At 42.2% G+C, this 25,359-nt stretch overlaps 1 protein-coding gene across 3 annotated transcripts in view; it reads right to left on the reverse strand.

Annotated features, from left to right (window-relative positions):
- Positions 1–25,359, reverse strand: part of reln (reelin) — a 329,082-nt gene that overhangs the window by 149,233 nt on the left and 154,490 nt on the right. For all 3 annotated transcript variants that reach the window (XM_063072853.1, XM_063072851.1, XM_063072852.1), the window contains 8 exons: positions 24,409–24,560; positions 19,145–19,257; positions 17,339–17,547; positions 16,116–16,244; positions 12,501–12,610; positions 11,599–11,665; positions 10,785–11,018; positions 3,052–3,213 (listed from right to left, as the gene is read on the reverse strand). In XM_063072853.1, the coding sequence (XP_062928923.1) occupies positions 3,052–3,213; positions 10,785–11,018; positions 11,599–11,665; positions 12,501–12,610; positions 16,116–16,244; positions 17,339–17,547; positions 19,145–19,257; positions 24,409–24,560 (1,176 nt within the window). The remainder of the gene's footprint in view (positions 1–3,051; positions 3,214–10,784; positions 11,019–11,598; positions 11,666–12,500; positions 12,611–16,115; positions 16,245–17,338; positions 17,548–19,144; positions 19,258–24,408; positions 24,561–25,359) is intronic.

A 25,359-nucleotide genomic window follows, 5' to 3' on the forward strand; every position in this document is an offset into this window, starting at 1 on the left:
CATAGTAGACCGAATTCTGATCCTGAAACAGCTCATGGTTCACCTAATATTTAGAGGTTACAGAGATCTCATAAACCAAGAGTACCAAGCACCGCGCAGTTACACAGAATCGTTCAGTGTTGGAAAGGCAGGGATGGATTGGAAAAAGCTATACCACAAAATTAGAGAAATATTTGTGCATAACTTATGTGATTAACACAATGAATAGAAGCAACAGCAAGGCAAACTGTACATGATCTGAGGAAAGTGAAGATATCATTCTATCCTAAAAAGGGGAGGAGAAGATGGCGGCACGACACAGCGTGTGCGGCCGCTCCGGAATGATATCGGTATTTGTTAAGTAGGTACGGTGCACAATCCTGATTTGATGGAGAGAAGCACGGAGGAACATCTGGAGAAACTTCTGAAATGCCCGCTTTGCTGCCGCTGCTACTGTGCAATCGAGAATCTCCGGAAGGGAAGGCCCAAAATCCTCAGCTTTGCCTGTTGCTTGGCAGCCGGGGCTGGGGTCGAAGCGCTCGGCAGAGATGGTGCTCGGTGTCGGAGGGCTGGTCGGAGGCTCGAAGTTTTCGGATGGACTCAGGAGTCGGCTGTGGTCAGGTGCTTCCAGGGTGCTGCATCGGCAAGTTTGCGGCGCTGGAGGTTCATGGCAGGGAGAGTTTTTCTTCCTTCTACCGTCTGCGTGATGGGATTTTTGAGAGACTTTGAGACTTATTTTTACCATGCCCATGGTCTGTTCTTTATCAAATTATGGTATTGCTTTGCACTGTTGTAACTATATGTTATAATTATGTGGTTTTTGTCAGTTTTTCAGTCTTGGTTTGTCTCGTGTTTCTGTGATATCATACTGGAGGAACATTGTATCATTTCTTAATGCATGCATTACTAAATGACAATAAAAGAGGACTGCGTGTCCTCATAATCTAATCTAATCTATCACATTTTATATGTTTCTACATCTTTCCAGTAACATTTTGATCATCGACTCTTCATAGTCAAATAAAATTCATCTGAACAAACAATGCCGTGGTAGGAAAATAATTAAAGGTGGTTCTTAGATTGGAGGTGACCTGAACACAGTTTATCTTCTGTGGAAGTCACGCTACCATGGAAGGAACATAAAAATAAACTTAGCAGGCAAGAATTAAATTTTTCTTCAGATTTTCTGAAATGAGAGGATTGAGGAAGCAAGTTTGTGATCATATTTAACATTAAGGTGTCAGGAAGGTTTTCAGGGGTTAACTGCATACCCAAGTACGGGGAGGAGCGAGTGATCGCGTCATACTCAGGGTGTGCTTTATTCAGCTGGCAGCACTGTCACAAAGACAGGTGGCACACACCACAAAAATAGTGCATTTGGCAAAATCAAGGGTCTTGACACAGCTGGGAACAGTTATGAAACCTGGCACAGCTGCCACTCTAGTCACAATAGGCGCCATGGACAGACCTCAAACAGTGGAGATACTTGGCAAAGGCAGGGAACTGGACCAGCAGGCAGCTCCAGCCTGCAAAGATCCTGTCCTGTTTGTCAACTCGAGGTTGTTCCAACTCGTCAATGACATGCATGCATAATTAGAAAAAGAAAAAACATCAAAGGAGGCTTGAGGTGTTCAGCAAGCTGGACTTCTTGGGATATTTTAGAGGCTTTAGGTAAATACTTCAGACATCTGTAATTCTGCTTAATTAAACTAAAATTATTTCACACATCTGAATTCCTTAAAAAATTAAATACAGTGAAATGAAGTACTGTAACATCGCTGAAGGCTCCATATAGGAATTGGCTTTCATCTCCATTGCATCCATGGCAACATGTTAATTATTAAGAGATGTTTGAAGAGAGTACTGCTAAGCTGATCAACATTCAATACTTATTAATTGCTTCAAAAATAATACATTGAAATAAGGTTTCTTCTTGCTGAGGAATTTCATAATTATCAACTCCTTCGATTCACATATTTCTTCTCAGTGTGACACCTCATCTAACTGTATGAAAGCTGCCACGTCGAGAGTTTGGACAGGAAAGAATTGTTAATCTGGTTACAGTTAATGGAAGTATATTCAGGAAGAGATGTCCCTCAACTGGACACTACAAAGTTATGCCGCAATGCTGATTAAACTTACCCAAATGGTATAAAGATTCTGAATGAACAGACTAACAAATTATGTGGTTTCTTTCTGCAATTTGCAGCGTCTTCCGAAGACCGCAAAATGATTATCTAATTTCTCCTTCTTAATGCCATATTATACCTCAGTGTGACACTACCAATCAGGCAAATGCCAAGTGAAGTGTGTTAGTCAAGAGGACTCAGCTTCCAACATTCAGATCACACCAAACACTTCATCTCCTGTAACCAACATCACGAGATTCAGAGGAATACACTTAATTAATATTAAGTGTGAATATTCATGCAACAGAAACAAAAAGTATAAGAATTATTAAAATGATCCCATCAGTGAACATCTACATTCCACTTCTAGTCTAAACTAATCCCATCAAGAAGATTAGCATAGGACCAGCATTTCCCTTTCATAACCAGATTATAAGAGGAATATTAGCTCGGATCCTTGCTTTTTTATCCCACCCAGAGAGTCTCAGCCAAAAAAAAAATTGGACTTCCAAAATTTGTTAAAGGACACCGCTATTTCCATATTCACACGGTTGCCTTTCTGTTGAAGTGACACTTGTAAAGAAGTGCCATTTGTATCTGGAAACAAAATGCTTCCTGGAATAAAGATAACACAAATGTCAGCAACTACACTTGTGGCACTAATCAAAATGATGTTAAAAAGATAAATTTACATTGTAACACATATCCTAAGTATGTTACCAGTTGAATTGTATCGCAAAATTACACTCCATAAAATTCAGCTCTCAGTTGTCTGCCCCAGGGACACCATTCAGATGCAGTCATCTCAAAGTCATGAAAGACAATTATCCAATGTTTCCTTTTTATTCATTCTTTGCAAATCCCATCCAGATGTCACTTTGAGAAGGTAATGGTGAAAGCTAAGTGGCTGGTGAAGTTGGTGGGTGATTTTGACTTAACTTACCGTGGCTCATGGTAGTTCCTGTAGGAATAGTGATGCAGTAGGTTCCATGTAATTCCATTGTCCGCAGAAAAGTGCAGCAGAACCCCTTCCCCTGGCTGGTTTGGGGGCTTGCATGTGCTCAGAACATATTTACTACCCAGGCGAAGAGTGAACTGGAGGAATCTGCAGAAACGAAAGCACCACAAGGCAAAATATTTACAACCTTAAATAAGTTCATCCATACAAAGCCTGCAGTTGCATCAGCAGCACTTAAAAGTCCAGCATTATTACCGACGAAAAGCAATTGCCCTTTGAGCATATTTCCATTGACATCGGGTGGGACTAGTACTGGAGGTCATGGGTTAAGGGTGAAAGGTGAAACATTTAAGGGGAAAACGAGGGGGAACTTCTTCACTCGGAGTGGTGAGAGTGTGGAACTAGCAGCCAGCAGAAGTGGTGCATGTGAGTTTGATTTCAACATTTAAGAGAAATTTGGAGAGGTACATGGATGGGAGGGGTACATGGGTGGGCAAAGATCCGGGTGCAGATCGATGGCACTAGGCAGAATAATAGCTCGGTGTATAATAGATGGGCCAAAGGTCCTGCTTCTGTGCTATAGTGTTCTATGACTCTATATTTCAGAGGAGATCTCATTCTTTCCCCACTGCTTTAAACTTCAATTTTGAAAACTTGACAAATAGGCACCATCATTAAGTAGGGTGATAGCTTGGTGGTCTTGCTTTCTTCTTACCGCTGTCATCAGGAAAAAGGCACAGGGATCTCAGGAACCACACCAGCAGGTTCAGGAACAATTATTATCCCTCAACCATCAGGCTCTTGAACCAGAGGGGATAACTTCACTTGTCCCATCACTGAACTGTTGAACTATGGACTCACTTTCAAGGACACCTCATCTCATATTCTCAGTATTTATTACTTACTATTATTATTATTGTTATTTATTTTCTTTCTTTTTGTAGTTGCACAGTTTGTTGTCTTTTGCACATTGGTTGTTTCTCCATCCTGTTGAGTGTGGTCTTTCATTGTTTCTACTGTAATTCCTGTACTTAATGTGATTGCCCACAAGAAAATGAATCCCAGGGGCTGTATATAGTATATGTTGTTGCTTTTTACAGCCCTTAACTCTGAGTGGAGTCATCAGGACGACGTCATGATGGCATTTTTTTTTAGCAGGCTTTCTTATTTTTACGAGGCCGAGTTGCTACCTCGATGCTCAACCCAGCACAGATGGAAAGCGTGCAAAGGAGCCAGCTGGATTTGAACTCCGGAGCCTTCGCTCCGAAGTCCGGCACTGATGCCACTACGCCACCAGCCGGCTATATGGTATATGTACTTTGATAATAAATTTACTTTGAACTTTGATAGTGCAACTCTCATAGAATTTACTTAATACTTAGTCTTGTGTAACATGCATTAATGATTTCCATTGATATATAAAGGCTGTGAGAAGGACATTGTAAATGATACAACAGTTAGCCACGTGGTTCATAGTGAAGAGGAAACTTTCAACTGCAGGAAGGAACAGATGCATTAAGGAGAAAATTAGTGAACTGGACTTAATCCAGAAAATCACGAGATCATGCATTTGAGGCGATACAACAAGAGAATACTCAATAAGTATGTGAGGGCATTGTAAGAGTGAAGATGAACAAAAATGCTTATGAGCAGCAGTTTAGGTCAATAAAGTAACAAAAGGGAGAGAGGGATTTATTCACCAACATAAAGAATGCAAAAGTAGGATGTAATACTGAAACAGTGTACATCTCCAAATGAGCACGGTCATCAGTCACAACCGAAACGTGCCAGGACTGGAAAATTTTAGTTACAAAAAGAGACTGAAAGTACTGGGGTTGTTTTCTTCCGAGCAGAGGAGGCTGTAAAGAAGTATCTAAAATTACAAGGGACCTAAGCAGTTTTGAAAAGAGGGATCAAAATTTGGGGACATAGAAGCATTAGAGGGGAATAGGATGTGGGATTTAATGAGTGAAAGGGTAGAAGTAGGAACTTTCCCAGAGAAGTGAAAGGTAATAGTAGTTGGCTACTTAGACTTGTTGAGTCAGCTGTACAGCCCAGAAATAAGCCCTCCCGCCCACCAAATTACAAAATATAATGTAAGTTTGTTATCAAAGTACATATATGTCACCATATACAATCCCGAGATTCATTTTCTTGTGGGCATGCACAGTAAATCCAAGAAACACAATAGAAGCATTGAAAGACTGTACATAACAGGACGGACAAACAACCAATGTGCAAACACAGAAGTAGAAAAAAATAGTAATAATAAATAAAAAGGTGATAAATATCCAGAACATGAGATGAAGAGTTCTTGAAAGTGAGTCCATAGCCCAACAGTTCAGTGATGGAGCAAGTGAAGTTGAGTGTAGTTATCCCCTCTGGTTCTGGAGCCTGATGGTTGAGGGGTAGTAACTGTTCCCGAACCTGATGGTGTGGGACCTGAGGCTCCTGTATCTTCTTACTGATGGCAGCAGCAGGAAGAGAACGTGATCTCAGTGATGATGGATGCTGCTTTCCTGCGACAGCACTCCATGTAGATGTACTCAATGGAGTGGAGGGCTTTACTTTTGATGGACTGGGCCATATCCATGACTTTTTGTAGGATTTTCCATTCAAGGGCATTGGTGTTTCCACACTATGCTGAATTTTCACAAATTTCTAAGGAAGTAGAGACGCTGCCGTGCTTTCTTCGTAATGGCATTTATGTGCTGGGCTCAGGGTAGATCCTCTGAAGTGATAACACTGAGGAATTTAAAGTTGCTGACCCTCTCCTCTTCTCCAAAGAGGACAGGCCCATGGACCTCCGGTTTCCTCCTGCTGAATTCAATAATCAGCTCCTTGGACTTGCTGACATTGAGGGGGAGGTTGCTGTTGTTGTGGCACCACTCAACCAGATTTTCAATCTTCCTCTTTTATGCCGATTTGTCACCCCCTTTGATTCGGCCAACAACAGTGGTGTCATCATCAAACTTATATATGGCTTTGGAACTGTGCTAAGCCACACAGTCATAAGTATAAAGTGAGTAGAGCAGGGGACTAAGCACACAGCCCTGTGGTGCAGCTGTGCTAATGGAGATTGTGGAGGAGATATTGGTGCCAATCTGAACTGAGTGGAGTCTGCAAGTGAGGAAATCAATTTCCACATCACCATACCCATTCCGAACTTTTTGCCCATGTGTACAGTAATCCCATTTGCTCACATTAGGTCCATATCCTTCTAAGCCTACACTGTACAGATGCATGCCAGATGTTTCTTAAATGTAGTGGCTGTAACCAATTACACCATTTCTTTTGGCAGCAAGTTCCAAATATCAACCGCTCTCAAATCTCCCTTAAAACTCCTTCCCCTCACCTTAAATCTTTGTGCCCATGTTTTTAATACCCTTACTGTGGAATAAAGATTCTGACCATCCATCCTAACTGTACCTCTTGAAATTTTATAGACCTCTTTCAATACGTGCTTCAGCCTCATTTGCCCCAAGGCAAAAACAAACCCAGCGTACCTAATCTCTCCCATGTAAACAAAGTACTCCAATCCAACTACATCGTGATGAACCTCCTCTAAATTCTCTCCAGCAGAAGCACATCCTTCCAGCAGTGTGGCAACCAGAATACTCCAGGTGTAGCTGAACCAGTGTTTTTGTAAAATTGTAATGTCATATTCCAACTTTTATATTTAGGCCCTGACCTCCGAAGGAAAGCATATCATATGTCTCCTTCGCTGCCCTGTCTATCTGCATCATCACAATAGGCTTTATCCCAAGGTCCTCTATTCATCAGCATTCTTCAGCTTCCTACCCTTTTCAGAACATGCACTTGAAAAGTTAAGAGTTAAAAGTCTGAAGGGCTACAGGCCTACTGCTGGATGGAATGATGAGGGTGCCTAACTCTTTGTTTCGTGTAGTTTTTTCTGAATTCCACGATTTGCTATTAGTACAACGGCATTTATTAGTTTCCAGACCATAATGTTGTCACCATGGTTTGGTTATGGCCCAAGTGTGGAGTAAGAGACATTGAAAGGGGTCGATAGTTCACAAAACTTTAATGAGAACAGGGCTCAAGGGAAAACAAAACAATAAATGCTAGGCCAAACAGGGCCATTAACTAAATCTCTCAAACGGGAAACGAAGCCTACACTGTGGCTGAAAAAAACACCCAATTATTAAACGAATACCACGAGTCTTCAGAGTCAGTTGAATGTCCACAGTCCAATGCCTCAGGCAAGGCCGATGCAAAACAAAAGCGAAGCGTTGCTGTGCTCTGTCCGAGTCTCGACAAGCACCATGACGACAAGTATGGAGTTAAATACTATCACGATTAAATAATAATTAGCTGACACGTGCAAATTCACAAGCGCGATTGCCATATCTACCGCACTGCCGAATCCGTGGTTGTGACAAATGTTGATTGTTTCTTGAAGTAAGAATTCAAGCATTTGAGTTGATTTTGTTCCATATTCCCTGTGTTTTTTTATCTTTCTATTTTCTGCACCCTTTTAAATGATGCCGGGTTTTGGTACTCATAAAAAAAACTATTTATTTCCAAAGATACACTGAGCTGGAAGTGGTCTACATACTATCAGTATGTCAAGAAAATGTCAAAATAGCAAAGAATTCAGATTCAAGTGGAGAAGAATCTCTCTCTCTCACAATGTCTACCCACGTTCTCAAAGTGAACTGACTGATTGTGACTGAGTTCCAAGGAACTGCAGCTGTCTGTTTCTTCAGTTCTTCCCAGTAACCCATTGCCATGGCATCTTCTGGATATGACACATCCTGCACTACTTAAGATTCAAGGTTCAAGACTTAAGATTGCTTAATGTCATTTCCTGTACACAAGTGTAAGGGGAACGAAATACTTGTTACTCCAGGTAAAAACCAAAGATAAAAAACACAATAATAATATCAAAAACACACACAATAAACATAAATACATAAAATAGCTTCTATACATAGATTGATTGTATGTCCATAGAGTGACGCTAGGCTGAACAGAAGGTGACTGATGGGAAATAATAAGGTCATGGTGGAGTAGGTAGCTGGAGGTGTTGATCAGCCTTATAGTAAGTTTTTGAACCTGGTGGTCCTGGCATGGCTGCTACATAGCCTCCTCCCTGATGGGAGTGAGACAAACCACATGGAGGTTGGTGACCAGCAGAGTGCCTCAGGGATCCGTTCTGGGACCCCTACTCTTTGTGATTTTTATAAATGACCTGGATGAGGAAGTGGAGGGATGGCTTAGTAAATTTGCTGATGACACAAAGGTTGGGGGTGTTGTGGATAGTGTGGAGGGCTGTCAGAGGTTACAGCGGGACATTGATAGGATGCAAAACTGGGCTGAGCAGTGGCAGATGGAGTTCAACCCAGATAAGTGCGAGGTGGTTTATTTTGGTTGGTCAAATATGATGGCAGAATATAGTATCAATGGTAAGACTCTTGGCAGTGTGGAGGATCAGAGGGATCTTGGGGTCCGAGTCCATAGGACACTCAAAGCTGCTGTGCAGGTTGACTCTGTGGTTAAGAAGGCACACGGTGCATTGGCCTTCATCAATTGTGAGATTGAGTTTAAGAGCCGAGAGGTAATGTTACAGCTATATAGGACCCTGGTCAGACCCCACTTGGAGTACCGTGCTCAATTCTGGTCGCCTCACTACAGGAAGTACGTGGAAACCATAGAAAGGGTGCAGAGGAGATTTACAAGGATGTTGCCTGGATTGGGGAGCATGCCTTATGAGAAAAGGTTGAGCGAACTCAGCCTTTTCTCCTTGGAGCGATGGAGGATGAGAGGTGACCTAATAGAGGTGTATAAGATGATGAGAGGCATTGATCATGTGGAGAGTCAGAGGCATTTTCCCCAGGGCTGAAATAGCTAACACGAGGGGGCATATTTTTAAGGTGCTTGGATGTAGGTACACAGGAGATGTCAGGGGTAAGTTTTTTACGCAGAGAGTGGTGAGTGTGTGAAATGGGCTGCCAATGGCGGTGGTGGAGGCAGAAACAATAGGGTCTTTTAAGAGACTTCTGGACGGATACATCAAGCTTAGAAAAATAGAGGGCTATGGGTAAGCCTAGGTAGTTCTAAGGAAAAGACATGTTCGGCACAGCTTTGTGGGCCAAAGGGCCTGTATTGTGCTGTAGGTTTTCTAAACAGTCTATGAGCAGGGTGTGTGGGATCCTTCATGGTATTACTGGCCTTCTTCCGGCACCTTTCAGTGTCTGTGTCTTTGATAGCTGGTAGGCTAGTGCCAGCAATGCATTCAGCAGCTTTGACTACCCATTGTTTAGCCTTCCTTGCTGCCGCAGTGCAGTTTCCCTACCATGCAGTGATGCAGCTTGCTAGGATGCTCTCTACTGCGCATCTGTAGACTTATGTGAGTATGGATATACAAAGTCCCGCTTTCTTCAAACTCCTCGGAAAGTTGAGGCATTGGTGAGCTTTCTCGACTGTGTAGCATGTGTTCTGGGACCATGAGAGGTAGTGTCTGTTGTGCACTCACAGGAGCTTGAATCTGTTATGCCGCCAGTGTAAAGGGATGTGTGAGTGGTACAGGTTCTTCAGATTAAGGGAGAGGTTATTTGCCTGGCACTAGGCCTCAAGCTCTTCCACCTCCTCCCTGTAGGCCGTGCAATTGTTGTTGTTAAACTATTAAATTCGTATTAGATTAGTAAACCTAATTGCAGCTTTTCCATTGCTCGTGACTGGTATGAATTCAGCTGACTATATCTCTAATACTTCATTCGGCTGAAATCATTTGGAAATAACCCATGTGGTGGTTCCTATAAAATACCCAGCTATGTCATAAATTGACTTGTTACATGCCATCTCTTGCAGCAGAGAGAAATCATGGCATATTATCACAAACCCACACATGTGTTTAGATCAAATTCCCTTTAGCATGAGCGTATCATGCCATACTTTTCTGCTCTAAACTGCATTCTTCTTTGATATGACTCTCTAGGTTTGAAATAATTGTTGCTGCCCTGTTATTTTGTAGGATTTTGTCACCTCTATCTGTTAAAAACTGCAAATTAAGGCATAACATTAAAACAATATTGTAGCAATGTTCAAAATGTGAAATGGTGCCTGTAGCCTGACCAGAAATTTCAGATATATTTGCTCTGAGTTTGACAGTTTTGAATTTTGTAGCTGAATTTGTACTGGCAGATAATTCTTAAATCAGTTCCTTTTACCAACTTGAGAGCTTAATGGAAGTATAGATGTTTAATAGGCCCCTAGGTCCATCATTTGCTGGATAGGAATATCTACAGCAGTACTATAGCATCAGTGTGTGTTTCTCAACTAAAAGACGTCTGTGATGTTAATCAGTCCTTCTCTTTCACTGAAATGAATGACATGATATTGATGGAAATTTTACAAGGATGGCAAATTCTGCTTTCAAACAAACTGAACGACTTTCGATGCATTCACTTTCTGGATTAGACTAAAGCAGCTTGATCCTCAGTCGGCCAGCTAGCTGATGAAATAGGCTTTAGAGATTGTGCAGTTCACCACACCATTACACTGTCTCCCTGCTGTTTAAAAATAGGCGAGGACTGCATCCCACAGGAATTCAAAGTCAGATGGATCTGGCCTTAGTGAACAGTCACTGTAAAAAAACGTTCTGTTGATGGTGATACAAAGACTAAATCTTACAGATTAAATATATACTTTCTGGACAGCCCCTTTCAATTCATGTTAATTGCTTTGCCCTTTACCTGGCTGAGGTACTGTCAAGAAAGTAAGTAGTGAGTTCGCGTCTTCCCTCTTTGTTGAATACCAGGGCCTTGCCACTCGAGAGGACGCCACAACCAAAACCAAGTTCTGCGCCACGGATTGAGTGGAAATTGTGGTAGGAGGAGAGCCGGGGGCTACTAAAACTCTCAGAAATGATAGTGGGGTATGTTTGGGAAGCCATATCACAACCAGGCCCAGAAAATCCGGGGTCACACCTGGAATCAAATAGAAAAGTCACATCAGAAAGCTGACAGCAGAGGTAACTGGGACGTAAACATGTGAACGCAGCATTACCTGCAGTATTTGGAGTGATGAAAAAATCTCTTCCAAAATTAGCATCAAGCAGGGTGCAGCACACGGGTTCATTTAAATTATTATGGTTCTTAAAGTGAACAGTTCCTTTGTGATTTTGAATTCAGTGCCAGTGTTGAAAACTAGGATGTCAAACTACCTGATTTACTTCTGAGACCTGCTCATGTGTGAAATATATTGGTAAATATTCCTGTTACATAATTTTAGCTCAGCCACTTGCTGAACCATTTTAATGCATCAAATGTGACATATGAAATAATTCAGGATGATTACATTGACTTTAGTTCTAGGAAGTTCAGTGAAGTCCTGCTGTGCTGTACCAGTGAAATAAACACATCTCTCTTCTTCTACGTGCAATGCTGGTGAGAGATTAAGGGAAGGTTAATCATCAAACAAAAACGGGTCAATAAAACTCTTTTAATTTGTTGCCAATACTGCAGATAAAACTCAGAAATCTTGAAGAATAATGAGGTTCCGTCTTACTTGCATCCATTAGTAGTGCATCGACCTCGACCAGAGCACAGTTTGTAGCAGGCAGGGCCAATGTAGACTGGGAGAGAAGTAAACAGATTAGATGACTGTAGAATCCACATGGCTTAGAGAGAGCTTACAAAATCACAAAGTGAATGAACTTAGTGGCATTATGCAATTCTCTGATACTGAAGAAAAACTCGCCATGTGTAAAGAGGATATTAGATTTTGTCCTTGCTCTAATTGTCTTGTTAAAGACTTCAGGAGGAGGAAACCAGAAGTCCAAGAACTTAGCAATGGAAGGGTGCAGAATAATCTGATCAGCAAATCGTATCTGCCACCATTGCCACTTTGTTAATCAAATGTTTATGCTTCTTCTCTTGCTGTGATTTCCCCCTCCCACCCTGAAGGGGAAAAACTCACTGGCAATGTAGGTTTTGATTTCTACTGCCTGTCATTGGTGGAGCCCTGCCAGAGGTTACTAACTAGACAACAGAACATGTGCTGGGCACAGAGGCTGAGATCAGTGCTGCCTGAGTTACCAGACTTTATACTGTATTTGGCCTTCAGACTGTGGATAACGGCAATGCAGACCGGAGCCAATTGTAATTCAGACAAGGCAAACGGGGACCAATTTTTTATCACTGCTTTAGGATGGAGAGATAAATATGGGACCTGCCTTTTTAAAGAAGGACGAGTCTCAGACACAGTGGGTGCATGATGTGATTTTCAACAGCATTGTAACATAACTTTGAAGGCAGCTTTTCACCATCCTACATTAGTCACTTCCCACAGTGGCAGGATTTTCCAGTCATTTAACAAAGAACACCAGGAAAATACAAATCCACCAAATGAAATGGACAGAGAAAAGTCGATGAATACATTGTGTTTAACTCAAGGATGTAATTCCTAACCATTGTCAATTGCCCACATATTTCCAGCCACAGGGCCCATCTGACTCCAGCGAAACCTGGTACCAATGGTGAGGGCTGCATATGGTAGAGGAATGGTTATACGACTCCATCTGTAACAAAAAACAACACAATTTATCAAATAGTATCTTTAAATTGCTTACTTTGGTTGATTTAAACTTGTACTGTGGATGGATGGCATGGGAGAACTCCCTGCCGACTGGATAATCGGCTAGCGCTCTGATTGAGATCCTGAGGCAGGTCTCACTTAGATAGGATCCTGGCATGACAATAGACCGCCTGGTCCCAGAGATGGAAAGAGGAAGGATTACAGCTGTCTCAGCATATTTCCAAAAAAAGAGAAAGGTTATCAGAATCCGGTTTAATATCACCAGCATACGTCGTGAATTTTTTTTGTCTTTGTGGCAGCAGTACAATGCAATACATAATAATAGAAGAAACATGAATTACAGTGAGTATATATACTGTACTGTATATTAAACAGTTAAATTAAATAAGTAGCACAAAAACAGAAATTAAAAAAGTGGTGAGGTAGTGTTCATGGGTTCAATGTCCATTCAGAAATCTGATGACAGAGGGGAAGAAGCTGTTCCTGAAACATTGAATGTGTGCCTTCAGGCTTCTGTATTCCTTCCTGATGGTAGCAATGAGAACAAGGCATGGCCTGGGTGATGGGGAGTGGGGGTCTTTAATGATGGATGCCACCGTTTTGGAGCATTGCTCCCTGATAATGTCCCGGATACTATGGAGACTAGTGCCCATGATGGAGCTAAGTTTATAACTCTTTGCAGCTTATTTTGATCCTCTATCCTCTGCATTAGCAACCCTGCCCCCACCATACCATGTGGTGATGCAGCCAGTTAGAGTGCTCACTACAGTAGATCTGTAGACATTTGTGAGTGTCTTTGGTGACTTCCCAAATCCCCTCAAACTCCTAATGAAATACAACTGCTGCCGTGCCTTCTTTGTAGTTGCGTTGATATGTTGGGCCTGCGATAGATCCCCAGAGACACCGACACCCAGGAACCTGAAACTGCTGACTCCTTCTACCTCTGATCCCCCCTATGAGGAACGGTGTGTGTTACACCAGGGATTGTGCACATGCAAGAAATCTTCAGCAAGGGTAGATGTGGGTGTGGAGTTGAAGCTACAATTAAATTAACCCAGATCTTATAAAGTAGTGGCAAGGCTCAAGGAGTTAAGATGTCTTTGCATTCTCCTAATTTGTATACTCGTAGCATGCACAGCTGAGAATTTTATATGAATAAGATGTTCCCATTAGCAGTAGAGACCGGGTAAGGAAGGTGATGTGTTACACCATCTCTAGTGGCACTGGAACCTTTTGCCATTACTAACCGTGCAATGTTACCAAGCTTAAATAATTAAAAAAAATGACCTATGTCATCACCTTTGTTATAAATTCCTTTGAAAGTATTTGTGCTGTGAACATTAGTGAGTGCTCCTGACATTTTCCCAGCATCAGGGTCTACTCCAAATGTCATCATTATTCTCTCAGTATGGTAAAAAAAAAATCATCTTTGGAGTTCCTGAAATTCTCTGAAGGAAACTCTACATTCACAAGCAGAACAATTGCAGTTATGCAGCCTCCCTGAGCTTTCTAATGGAGCTGGGGTCATGAGCCTGGTTTTGTGTGACTGAGCTGTTCAGTTTCTTTCAAAGCATTTTTCATACATATCCTTAAGAAAAAGGATATTTTAAAATAAAACAAAGTTCAAATACTGTAGAAACCTAGAACTTGGAATGCAGTAGTTGAAGGGAAAACTTCTGTGTGCTCTTCACACCAAAATACCTATTAATGCGTAAACATTATTTGCTCATGTTCTTATCAGAATCAGAATCAGCTTTAATATCATCAGTTTAGGTTGTGAAACTGGAGAAAGCTGCAACATAAAACAATCATTTAGCAGTCTCAGTATGACTAGGAGAGCATTGTGATTTTTAAAAAATTAATTGTCATGACTGTGGGTCTTTTAAGAGACTTTTGAATAGGTACATGGAGCTTAGAAAAGTAGAGGGCTATGGGTAACCCCAGTAATTTCTAAGGTAGGGACATGTTTGGCACAACTCTGTGGGCCGAAGGGCCTGTATTGTGCTGTAGGTTTTCTATGTTCCTATGACTCTCTGCTAGGGTAGTTTGGGGACCTCAGTGCAGGAGACAAAGATGGGTCTATTGGTGAACAGCCTATACCACATTGTCCCCAAAAACACCATATCCTACTTTGACCCCCACCACCCCGGAAAAAAGTGCATTCACAAGTTCAGATTTTCCAAGACTGTCTGCATTGAGATATGCAACATTTTGCAGGAAGATCACTGGTCATGCCCCCATGCCTGAGTTGATCTCACTGTGCAAGTCAAGCTCACATTGACTATCAACCTTTACGCCATAGGATTTTTCGAAGCAGGCACAGCAAAATCATATCTCGTCTCCCAATTTGCTGTTCCCTGTTGTGTCACAGGAGCAGGTGGCATCTTAGACTCTGAAATCAGTCAGCATTACTCACTCCCAATGAAGGCAGCCAGCTATTGACGGCATTTGTGTACCCATAGAACATCTCAAAACAATGTACATTTTCTTTAATGAGAAAGGCTTTGATTCCTTCAATGGGCAGGTTATTATGGACCACAAGAAGAATTTCCTCTTGGTAAAAGCCAAGTTTCTGGGAAGCACAAATGAACTGTGTACCAGGTCATATTGCTGGACATGATAAAGGACTAGGTTCTTGGGGGAACACTGATGTCTCTGGCAAGTATCTTGTAGATGTGACCATATCCCTTTGAATAATTGTTAGAGCTTTTTCCTCTGTGGCAGCCACATTGTGTGGTGCTCCCAGTTAAATGAAGTGCAATGTGTGCCTTTAAAGATAGAGGTTTGTGGCGCAACAAAGTGGTGGAAGGTGCCCAATATTGGGCAAGGTTCCATTGGAAACCATGCATTGTAGATCCTGTTTCTGGGTGCAATCATCTTCAATGTTATTTCTTAGACTCATAACAATTCAGAATACCCATCAAATCCACTTTCAGGTCAGCAATCCCAATAGTGGCAATTCCCTCTCTCCTTGCTTCTCCTGACCTATAACTTATTCTTTCTCGATCATCATCTTGTAATTTCAATGCTGGATTTCAGCCAATTTGATTATGATTTGCAGGGTGATCAAGTAGAAGCCAGTTTTAAACACAGCCATGTTTCAGTGCACCATAAACAGATGAAATCCAACTTTGAGGCAAAATTTTGCTCTTGGTTTCAGCCTCTATGACAAGTAATATTTTTCATCCACATTGGAGCACAATCATTTAGCTTATGAAGATATGCAGTATGGTAACATTCTTTGAGCCCAACAAGACCGCACCGTCCAATTACATATGTGAACGATTAGCCTTCCAAGCCGTCTTTCGTGTCTTTGAAATGTGGGAGGAAACTGGTGCACCCAGAGGAAACTCCCGTGGTTATGGGGGAAATATGCAAACTCTTTACACACAGAGGTGAAACCCAGGTTGCTGGCGCTGTAAGAGCTATGTTACCGTAATCAAGTACTATAATCAGCAATAACATTGGAACATGAGTTAGGTCCATACCCGCTGTAGTTTTCAGAAGAGTAGACAGAGCTGTGGGGGTGGTGTGGGCCTGCGCAGAGGTCAGGCAAACACTCCATGTGTAGCAGGGACCATGAACGGCCATGATTGGTTGAAAACTCCAAACTGATGCTGTGGGCACAGAGAATTTAAATGACAGAAAATAAAAATAAATACTTTCCTTCACTAATAGTTACAGAGCAGAAGCAAATATAACTAAAGGAGATTCAAATTCCATTTATTATATCTAGGAGGCATTTTGAGATCTCAGTAGAACCCATTGTGGACAGACGTATAGACTGTTGGAAAGGCCCTAAGATGTAAGAAGAGAAAGGGAACTAGTCTTCAAGGGGATGAGTTATGTTTCTGAAGATATTGATTGGTTAAAGGTTCCTTTCCCACCAAACCTAACAGGTCATGAAGGGCCACAGAGGATGCAGCTAAGGTTAACTTTGTATTATGGTTTGGGAATCTCTTTATAACCAGGCTTCCTAACCTCAGCATAACTTGTTCCTGCACACAGAATCCCTGTTTTTGAGCAAGCGATGATGAGTTTTCCCTCTGATTGCCACAGTCCCCTTTTCAGACCATACATGAATTTAAACATCTCATCTCAGCAAGTTCAATGGCAATCAAGAAAAGTAACCCAAAATGAGGCTCTGCAACAACAGTCCTTTATTAGTTGTACAAATGATAGTTGGCGCGTGGCCAAGTGGTTAAGGCGTTCGTCTAGTGATTTGAAGGTCGCTAGTTCAAGACTCAGCTGAGGCAACGTGTTGTGTCCTTGAGCAAGGAACTTAACCACACATTGCTCTGCGACGACACTGGTGCCAAGCTGTATGGGTCCTAATGCCCTTCCCTTGGACAACATCGGTGGCATGGAGAGGGGAGACTTGCAGCATGGGCAACTGCTGGTCTTCCATACAACCTTGCCCAGGTCTGCGCCCTGGAAACTTTCCAAGGTGCAAATCCATGGTCTCATGAGACTAACGGATGCCTATATATAAATGATAGGGAACAACCTTATTATTTAACTAGTGTGAAATTTCTTAAGTGAAAATAGCTCCAGAAGCTTCAGTGATCAAAAGGACTCAGTCTGGCATCTCACTGATCTGCAGAATTTGCTGCCACAGTGAGCAACTGGACGACAAATGTATCATTATAGAAATCATAAAACAAATTGTCTAGGACACAGGAACCTTGCCAGTTGATTTTCCTAATTTTACCTGTTGCCTGGTTGATGAGATCCACAGCCCATGTTGATGGAGAACTCAGCCAGGTGAGTAGGTGCTGGTGGCGTCACAGGCAGAATGTGGAAGAAGTCCACAGCCCACACATTCCTGTTCAGCCCATGGTGACTCTTCTGCCTGAGGCAGAACCTTGTAGCTGGCGTCTGCAGTTCTGGAGTGATGGCAACAGAAACCAGGGCTGCTTTCTGCAAAAAAAATAGATTAAAACTTAGTCCTTATCTACTCCTTTATCTTAATCCTACTAATGTGCAGTGAACATTGCCATTGTTCCAGATGCAATGGGATCAGTTAAGGATCACAGTGCCACAGATAAGACAGGATATTAACAACACTGATGACTTGGGGTTGGGGAGGGGGGTCTTTGCCCATCACTGTTGAGATCAAGAAAGCTTCAAATTTTCCTCCCCTCTGAAATTCAAACAAGTACTTTGGGAAAAAAAATAGAGTAATACTAATAAATTATAAACACAAGAAATTCTGCAGATGCTGGAAATCCAGATCAACACACACAAAATACTGGAAGAACTCAGGAGGTCAGGCAGCATCTATGGAACTGAACAGTCACCATTCCTATTACGATTTCCCGATGGTGAACCATTTTAATTCCTATCCCCATTCCCATTCTGACATGCCAGTCCATGGCCTCATCTTTTACCATAATGAGGCCACTCTCAGGGTGGGGGAGGAACACCTCATATCGTTAAAAAAATTCCCTCCCCCTTCTCTCTTCTTATGTTCCCCACTATGGCCTCTTAGCTCTTCACTTCGCCTGCCTATCACTTTTCCCTAGTGCCTATTCTCCCCTCCTTCCTCCCCTTCTCCCATAGTTAACTCTCCTCTCCTATCAGATTCCTTCTTCTCCAGCCCTTTACCTTTCTCACCTACCTCGCTTCACCTGTCACCTTCTAGCTGGTCCTCCTTCCCCCTTCCTTTTCAGTCCTAAAGAAGAATTCTGACCCAAAATGTCAATGTTTCTTGATTTCCATAGATGCTGCCTGACCTGCTCAATTCCTCCAGCATTTTACTAATAAATGGTGACCTCTGCCTGAATAATATCTGTAATGTTTCTTGAAGCAAAGAGGTGAAGTTGTGTTTATATACAACAATTTGCTTAGAGTGCTTTCAATTAATTATAAACATGAGAAATTCTGCAGATGCTGAAAGTCCAAAGCAACGCACACAGAAAGCTGGAAGAACTCAGCAGTTCAAGCAACATCGGTGGAAATGAATAAATAATCGATGTTTCAGGCCAAGACCCTTCATCAGGACGGGTCTGAAATAATTAATTCAATTAATTATATCATTTTGTTTTTCATAATCTGCAACATTATCAAATGCTTGAGACTTTAAATCTCATGAAATAATTTTCCTGCCTGTAATTAAAAGGGAATTCTGATGTTGCATCCAGGCCCAATATGGAGCTATGGAATTCACACAAAATGGTTTTGACAGCAGGAAACTCTTCCCCTGCCTTTCTACTCCAGGTAGGTATGAGATGGCAGTGGCTGGCTGATTGACTTTTGGCTACCACTTCACTGTGAACAAATGGAGATGACTTCTAACTTAGCAAAGCATTAGTTGGAGGCTTAAACCGTACTTCACCACCAAATGACCCTATCTTTTTTTTACACTTAAATGGAGGACAAAGCTGTCTCCATCTCTAAGATTTAATCTCGTGCACAGCTTCAGATTTATAGTGCACATGGGTTTCCAGAATTCTGACATTAACACATTGGGTAATTGATGCTGAGTATTTTAATTAAATGCTCCAATTCTACTTACCCTATAGGATGAGAAAGGCAGCAAGTCCAATATATGCTCTTTTCTACCCTCAACCAAGGCATAGAGCATAACATCATTTTCATGTGATTCTCCAGGACTGCAAGAACCCGCCCCTGAGGGAAAGAGACGGATTATCATTTCCTGTGGCCACCACCTCAAATTCTCTGCATATTTGTACACAGTAAACCAGTCTGTGTTTATCATTAGAATATTATTTACCATGTTCCATAGTTACAAATATTTGCCTATCTATTGGATGTTGGACCCACAAAGAAAACAGACCAAAACTAAGTTGAAGGGTTTGATACTAGAAGTCAAGCCAAAGCCAAAGCCAAAGAACATTAACACATTTAAGAGCAACATTTCACATTCTGCCTGGGGAAACTACAAACCGACGGTGTGAACAATTAAATTGTCAATTTCAGGCAACCTTTACCTCCTGTCTTTTTTATCTCTCTCTCTCTCTTCCTCCTCCTTCCCTCCCTCCCTCCCTCCCTCCCTCTCCCTGATCCACATCTGGTCCTCCAATTTTCATTCCCTTTTGATAACCACAATTCCATAATTTTTCCATAGTTGTGTTCTGCTTTTCACAGAGGTGGCTTATTTAGAGTACACTGGGTATGGCAGTCGGACACAAAAGCTTCTTGATACGCAGGGTAGACCGAGTTGCTGACTCAGAAAAGGCAAAAGGTGTGGGTGTGTGTTTCATCATAAACTCTCTGTGGTGCATTGATGTGGTGGTTTTGTCGTACTCCCGTTACCCTGACCTTGAACACCTAGCAATCAAATGCCAATCATTCCATTTACTAAGAGAGTTCTCCTCCATGATCTTGACCACATTTTACATACCACCATCGGGCGATTGTAATTAGGCCCCCGTACACTACTTAATGCTGTCACCAAACAAGAAACAGTCCACCCCGATGCAATTCAAATCATAGCTGGGATTTCAATCAGGCTTGTTTGAAGAAATCCCTGCCCAATTACCACCTGTAGCACCAGAGGTCCCAATACACTAGACCACTGCTATACTAAGATAAGGAATGCCTACCATTCCATGCTCAGACTGCATTTCAGGAAATCTGATCACTTGGCTGCCCTTCTAGCTGCACAAGGCAGAGGCTAAAGAGCAAGGCTTCAGAGATTAGGACAACAAAGAGGTGATCATGAAAGCAGAGGAGCAGCTACAGGATTGTGTCAAGTTGATGGACTATATTCAAGGACTCATCAGTAGATCTGAATGCATGCACCACAGTTGTCACTGACTTTATAAAAACAAGTGTGGCTCTGCAAAATCATTCAGAGGCTTCCCCGACCAGAAACCCTGGATGAACCATAAGATCCACAATCTGCTGAGGACAACATCAGAGGCATTCAAGTCTGGCGACCAAGAAAGTTACAAGAGATCTAGGTACAATCTCCAGGAAGCCATCTCACAGATGAAGTGGCAATTCCGGACTAATTTTACTCAATGACAGATGTAGCAGGGCTTGAATGCTATCACCTCTTATAAAGAGAAATCAAGCGACATAGGTGACAACAGGGCTTCGCTTCCTTATGAGTTCAATGCTTTCCATATTTTCTTTGACTGTCAAAATCTTGAGAACCTTCATGAACTCCCAGAGTCCCTGGTGATGCTGCAATTTCAGACTCTGAGGCTGACGTACGAGCATCCGACAGGAGGGGGAAGTCATGGAAAGCATCCGGCCCAGATGGGGTACCTGGCCGAGGACTAAAGACCTGTGCTGATCAACTGGCTGGAGTGTTCAATGAGATCTTTAACCTCTCACTTCAGTAACCTGAAGTACCCGCCTGTTTTAAGCAGGCTTCAATTATACCGGTGCCTAAGAAGAATGTAGTAATCTGCCTCAGTGACTATCATCCCGTGGCACTCACATCAACATTGATGAAGTTTTTTTGAGAGATTGGTGGTGAAACATATCAGCTCCTGCCTGAGAAGTGACTTGGATTCACTCCAATTTGCCTACCAGAGGACAGGTCCACAGCAGTTGCCATTTCATTGGCTCTTCACTCAACCCTGACACATCCAGACAGCAAAGATGCACACAGCGGGATGCTTCTTATCGGCTATAACTCAGCATTCAATTCTATCATCCCCTCAAAACTAATCTATAAGCTTCAAGACCTTGGTTTCAGTACCTCCTTGTGCAATTGGATCCACAATTTCCTTACTTGCAGACCTCAGTCAGTTCGGACTGGCAACATCTCCTCCACAATCTCCATCAGCACAGGTGCACCACAAGGGTGTGTGCCTAGCCCTCTGCTCTACTCAGATTACACTTATGACTGTGTGGCTCAGCACAGCTCCAATGCCATATTCAAGTTTGCTAATGTCATTGGGCGAATCAAAGGTGGTGATAAATCAGCATATAGGAGGGAGATTGAAAATCTGGCTGAGTGGTGTCACAACAACAGCAATCACTCCCTCAATGTCAGCAAGGCGAAGGTGCTGATTATTGACTTCAGGAGGAGGAAACCAGAGGTACATGAGGATCAGAGGTGGAAGGGTCATCAACTTTAAATTCCATGGCGTTATCATTTCAGAAGTGTTATCATTTAATTGCCCTTATGTCCTGGGTCCAGCACACAAGGGCAATTATGAAGGAAGCACAGCAGGGCCTCTACTATTTTAGGAGTTTGCGTAAATTCGGTATGTCATCTAAAATTTCGACAAACTTTTGTGAATGTCTGGTGGAGAGTGTATTGACTGGCTGCATCACAGCGTGGTATGGAAACACCATTGCCCCTGAAAAGAAAATCTTCCAAAAAGTAGTGGATACAGCCCAGCCTGTCACGGGTAACGCCCTCCCCACCATTGAGAATATCTACATGAAGTATTGTCAAAGGAAAGCAGCATCCATCATCAGTGAACCAATCTTCCGGATCATGCTCTTTTCTTGCTGCTGCCTTCAGGAAGAAGGTACAAGAGTCTCAGGACTCACAGCACCAGGTTCAGGAACAGTTATTACCCCCCAACTATCAGGCTCTTGAACCAAAGGGGATAACTTCATTCAACTTCACTTGCCCTCACTGAAATGTTTCCACAACCAATGGACTCACTTTCAAAGACTCTTCATCTCATGTTCCCAATATGTATTATTTATTTATTTATTATTATTATTTCTTTCTTTTTATTGTGACGAAAGTACACATAGACTAAGATGTTGACTGTCCTGTGCTATCACCAGTGGGATCAACAGTTGATCTACCACCTGTCTTCAGGAGAGAGAGATAAGTAAGACAATGGAGCAGCATTTGGAAATGTTAATGAAGAGACGAGAGAGTTTAACGGAAGGAGACACCAGTCTGGGTATTGTCAAGACCGGCTCCTTTTTGAACCCTGAACTGTTTGAAGTCTGATGGACAGGTGATACCCCAACAGGGGGGATAAAAAGGGACAGGTTCGCTAAGGCAACAGACACCACACAAGACACAACTCACGACACCACGAGGTATCGAGACCCTGGAAGTGGTGCGCCCCCACAAGTCGGTGGGAGTTTTGGAGGGCTGGTCGCGGGACCAGCCATAGACGCACAGGGTGGAAAGATTCGGTCGGCGGGAACCTGGTGTGTGTGTCCACCCTTGCCTGGGTGCCGGGTTCACCGCAGAAGAACGATCGTATCTGAAACGGAGGGGTCACAGTCGGTGACCTCAGAAGACATTACAAAGGGCTCGCCCGAAAGCTAACTGCCAGGAATATCAAAGGTCTGTTGAATCCGATTCGAATATCAGTATTCGCTCTCTCTCTCTCTCTCTCTCTCTTCAACGGCACAACAACGATTACTACGAACTGAACTAAACTGAACTCTGTCACTTGTGATTGAACATTTTACCCCTAGACTGCAATAGAGCTTGATTGATCCTATTATCCTAGTTCTGTGTACATGTGTGTTTATTCAGTGCTAACCTGTTGCATTTATATCCTTACTATTAGAGTACTGTGTTGCTTATTTCTTTAATAAAACTTTCTTAGTTCCAGTAATCCAGACTCCAACTGAGTGATCCATTTCTGCTGGTTTGGCAACCTGGTTACGGGGTACGTAACATTATATTTGTATAGTTTGTTGACTTTTGCACACTGGTCGAATGCTCAAGTTGGTGCAGTCTTTCATTGATTCAATTATGGTTATTACTCTATTCTAGATTTATTGAGTATGCCTGCAAGAAAATAAACTCAGGGTTGTATATGGTGACATATATGTAATAGGATGACAAATTTACTTTGAATTTTGAACCCTTCCACTCCTGACATCTGCCTCTCATTGCCTATTTCACCCCCTCCAATGCAGGTCCCATCCAGCTGCTCCCCACATATTTCACCCACTGGATTCTCTCACCAATCTCTTTCCATCTGCCCCTCATCTTTCTCCTAATGGTTTCTCCTTATCATCTTCTTTCCTTCTTTACTTCTCAGATTCCAGCAGTGGTAGCCTTTGTGTTACCACTTAACCCCTCCGCAGATGTCTCCACCTTCACCCCAGCTGGCTCCTTCTGCCCTTTGTTTTCAAGGTCTACGTCCATTTAAAACCCACATGCTCCTGCCTTCCAACTCCACACTTTCTGCTCATCTTTCACCCCACCTTGGTCAACTCATTGCTGCTGGCCCATCTCATCCTACTCTTTCTTTTTTCCGGCTATCTTCCCTATCCACTCTCTGTCTTGATGTAGGGTCTTGACCCAAAGGGTTGACAATTGCTTCCTCCACCACCCCCCTCACAGATGCTGATCATCTCACTGAGTTCCTAAAGTTTAAGTCAAAGCTAAATCCCACTGAACAGATGCACTTCTGCTGTCAGAAAAGTTAAAGTGATCGTTGTCTTAAAACTCTGTGTGTTTTTCATCCGAAGAACAGAGATTTTCAGACAATAGGTAGAAACAAGAACTGATCATGATTTAGGGGTGTGTCATGGTTTTTAAGAAGCTTAAGAACTTGTCATGAATATTCTTTCTGTTAGAGTGTTCACTACTTCTTATGTTTAGGGTTTCTGATATCAATCCCTTCATACATCCAAGGTAAAGGTGCAACTTGTATGGATGTTGTTGTTAAACTATGTGTACGTGATTTGTTCTGGTGAGTTTATTACTCACACACAGACTTCTTCCTCCTTCTCAAAGGCAGCCAATTCACAATTTTACACAAGGTTAAACCCAGAAAGTTAATTTATTTAACCTATAGCATATAAGCATTTAGAATTTAAAAAATACTGGCACTCTGTAATATGTTTCTTGCCTTTATGACTCACCCATGGTAAAGTAAAACCTGAGGTTTCCACCGTTAGTTGTGTCCAGAAAGGGTGTGCAGGCACCACGATTGCCATCGTCAAGGAACACAAGAGAGGAACCCGATTCCACCTCTCCGCACTCTGAGCCAATGACAGCTCCTGATGTCTCCCAGCTGCAGACAGGAAAAACGTGGGAAAGGTCAGCACAGTCCGTTTCTGCTTCACACTTTAATTGCAGTTGTGATAACACTTACATTCCACTTCACTTTATAAACATTCACAACAAACCCACTTCTGTTTCAAGGGCTGAAAACTGCAGAAGCTCAACAATGTATAAGATTGTCTCTGCGTCGCCCGATTGCCTCGATAAAAATAATTACCAGAGAGGCTAAAGCAAACACAGTTTTATTAACCACAGGGCAAGATATGAAATGTTAATCTGGGGTGTAAAGCATATAACTTGAGGAATTCAAAGTTGCTTGAGTGTGCGATGGAAATTCTACTATTAAAATTGTTTACTGCAAAGTGACATTGATGATTTTCAGAAATATATACCTGCATTAACAAGACATTTTTAGATGCAATGCTGGAGTGAAAAGGGATTGGACTGATGACTGCCACAGTGAAACAAGACCCTAATTGGAAGCCTGACCAGTCTAGACTAATAATGGAGAACTGTAGCTGCAAATTCCAGCAGGCCCCTAGTTTAAAACAGCAAGATTTTCTTTTCACAGACCTACTTAAAACAGTTACATGTCAACGGAATCTTAGATTCTCTAGTAGAGTTATTGCTCGAATATCAATTTCAGACTGAAGCACAGCATTAACTACAGGCATTTATAGAGTTGGCAAATTATTGATGAAAGAAAACAATCAGATAACAGACCACTGAAATAAAATTAGAAAGTTCTAGAAATGCTCAGAGATACATTTGCAAGAAAGAAACAGACTCTATTGATCCGAACAGAAAGT

Source organism: Mobula hypostoma, chromosome 20 (genome assembly GCF_963921235.1).
Source record: "Mobula hypostoma chromosome 20, sMobHyp1.1, whole genome shotgun sequence".
Lineage (NCBI taxonomy): Eukaryota > Metazoa > Chordata > Chondrichthyes > Myliobatiformes > Myliobatidae > Mobula > Mobula hypostoma.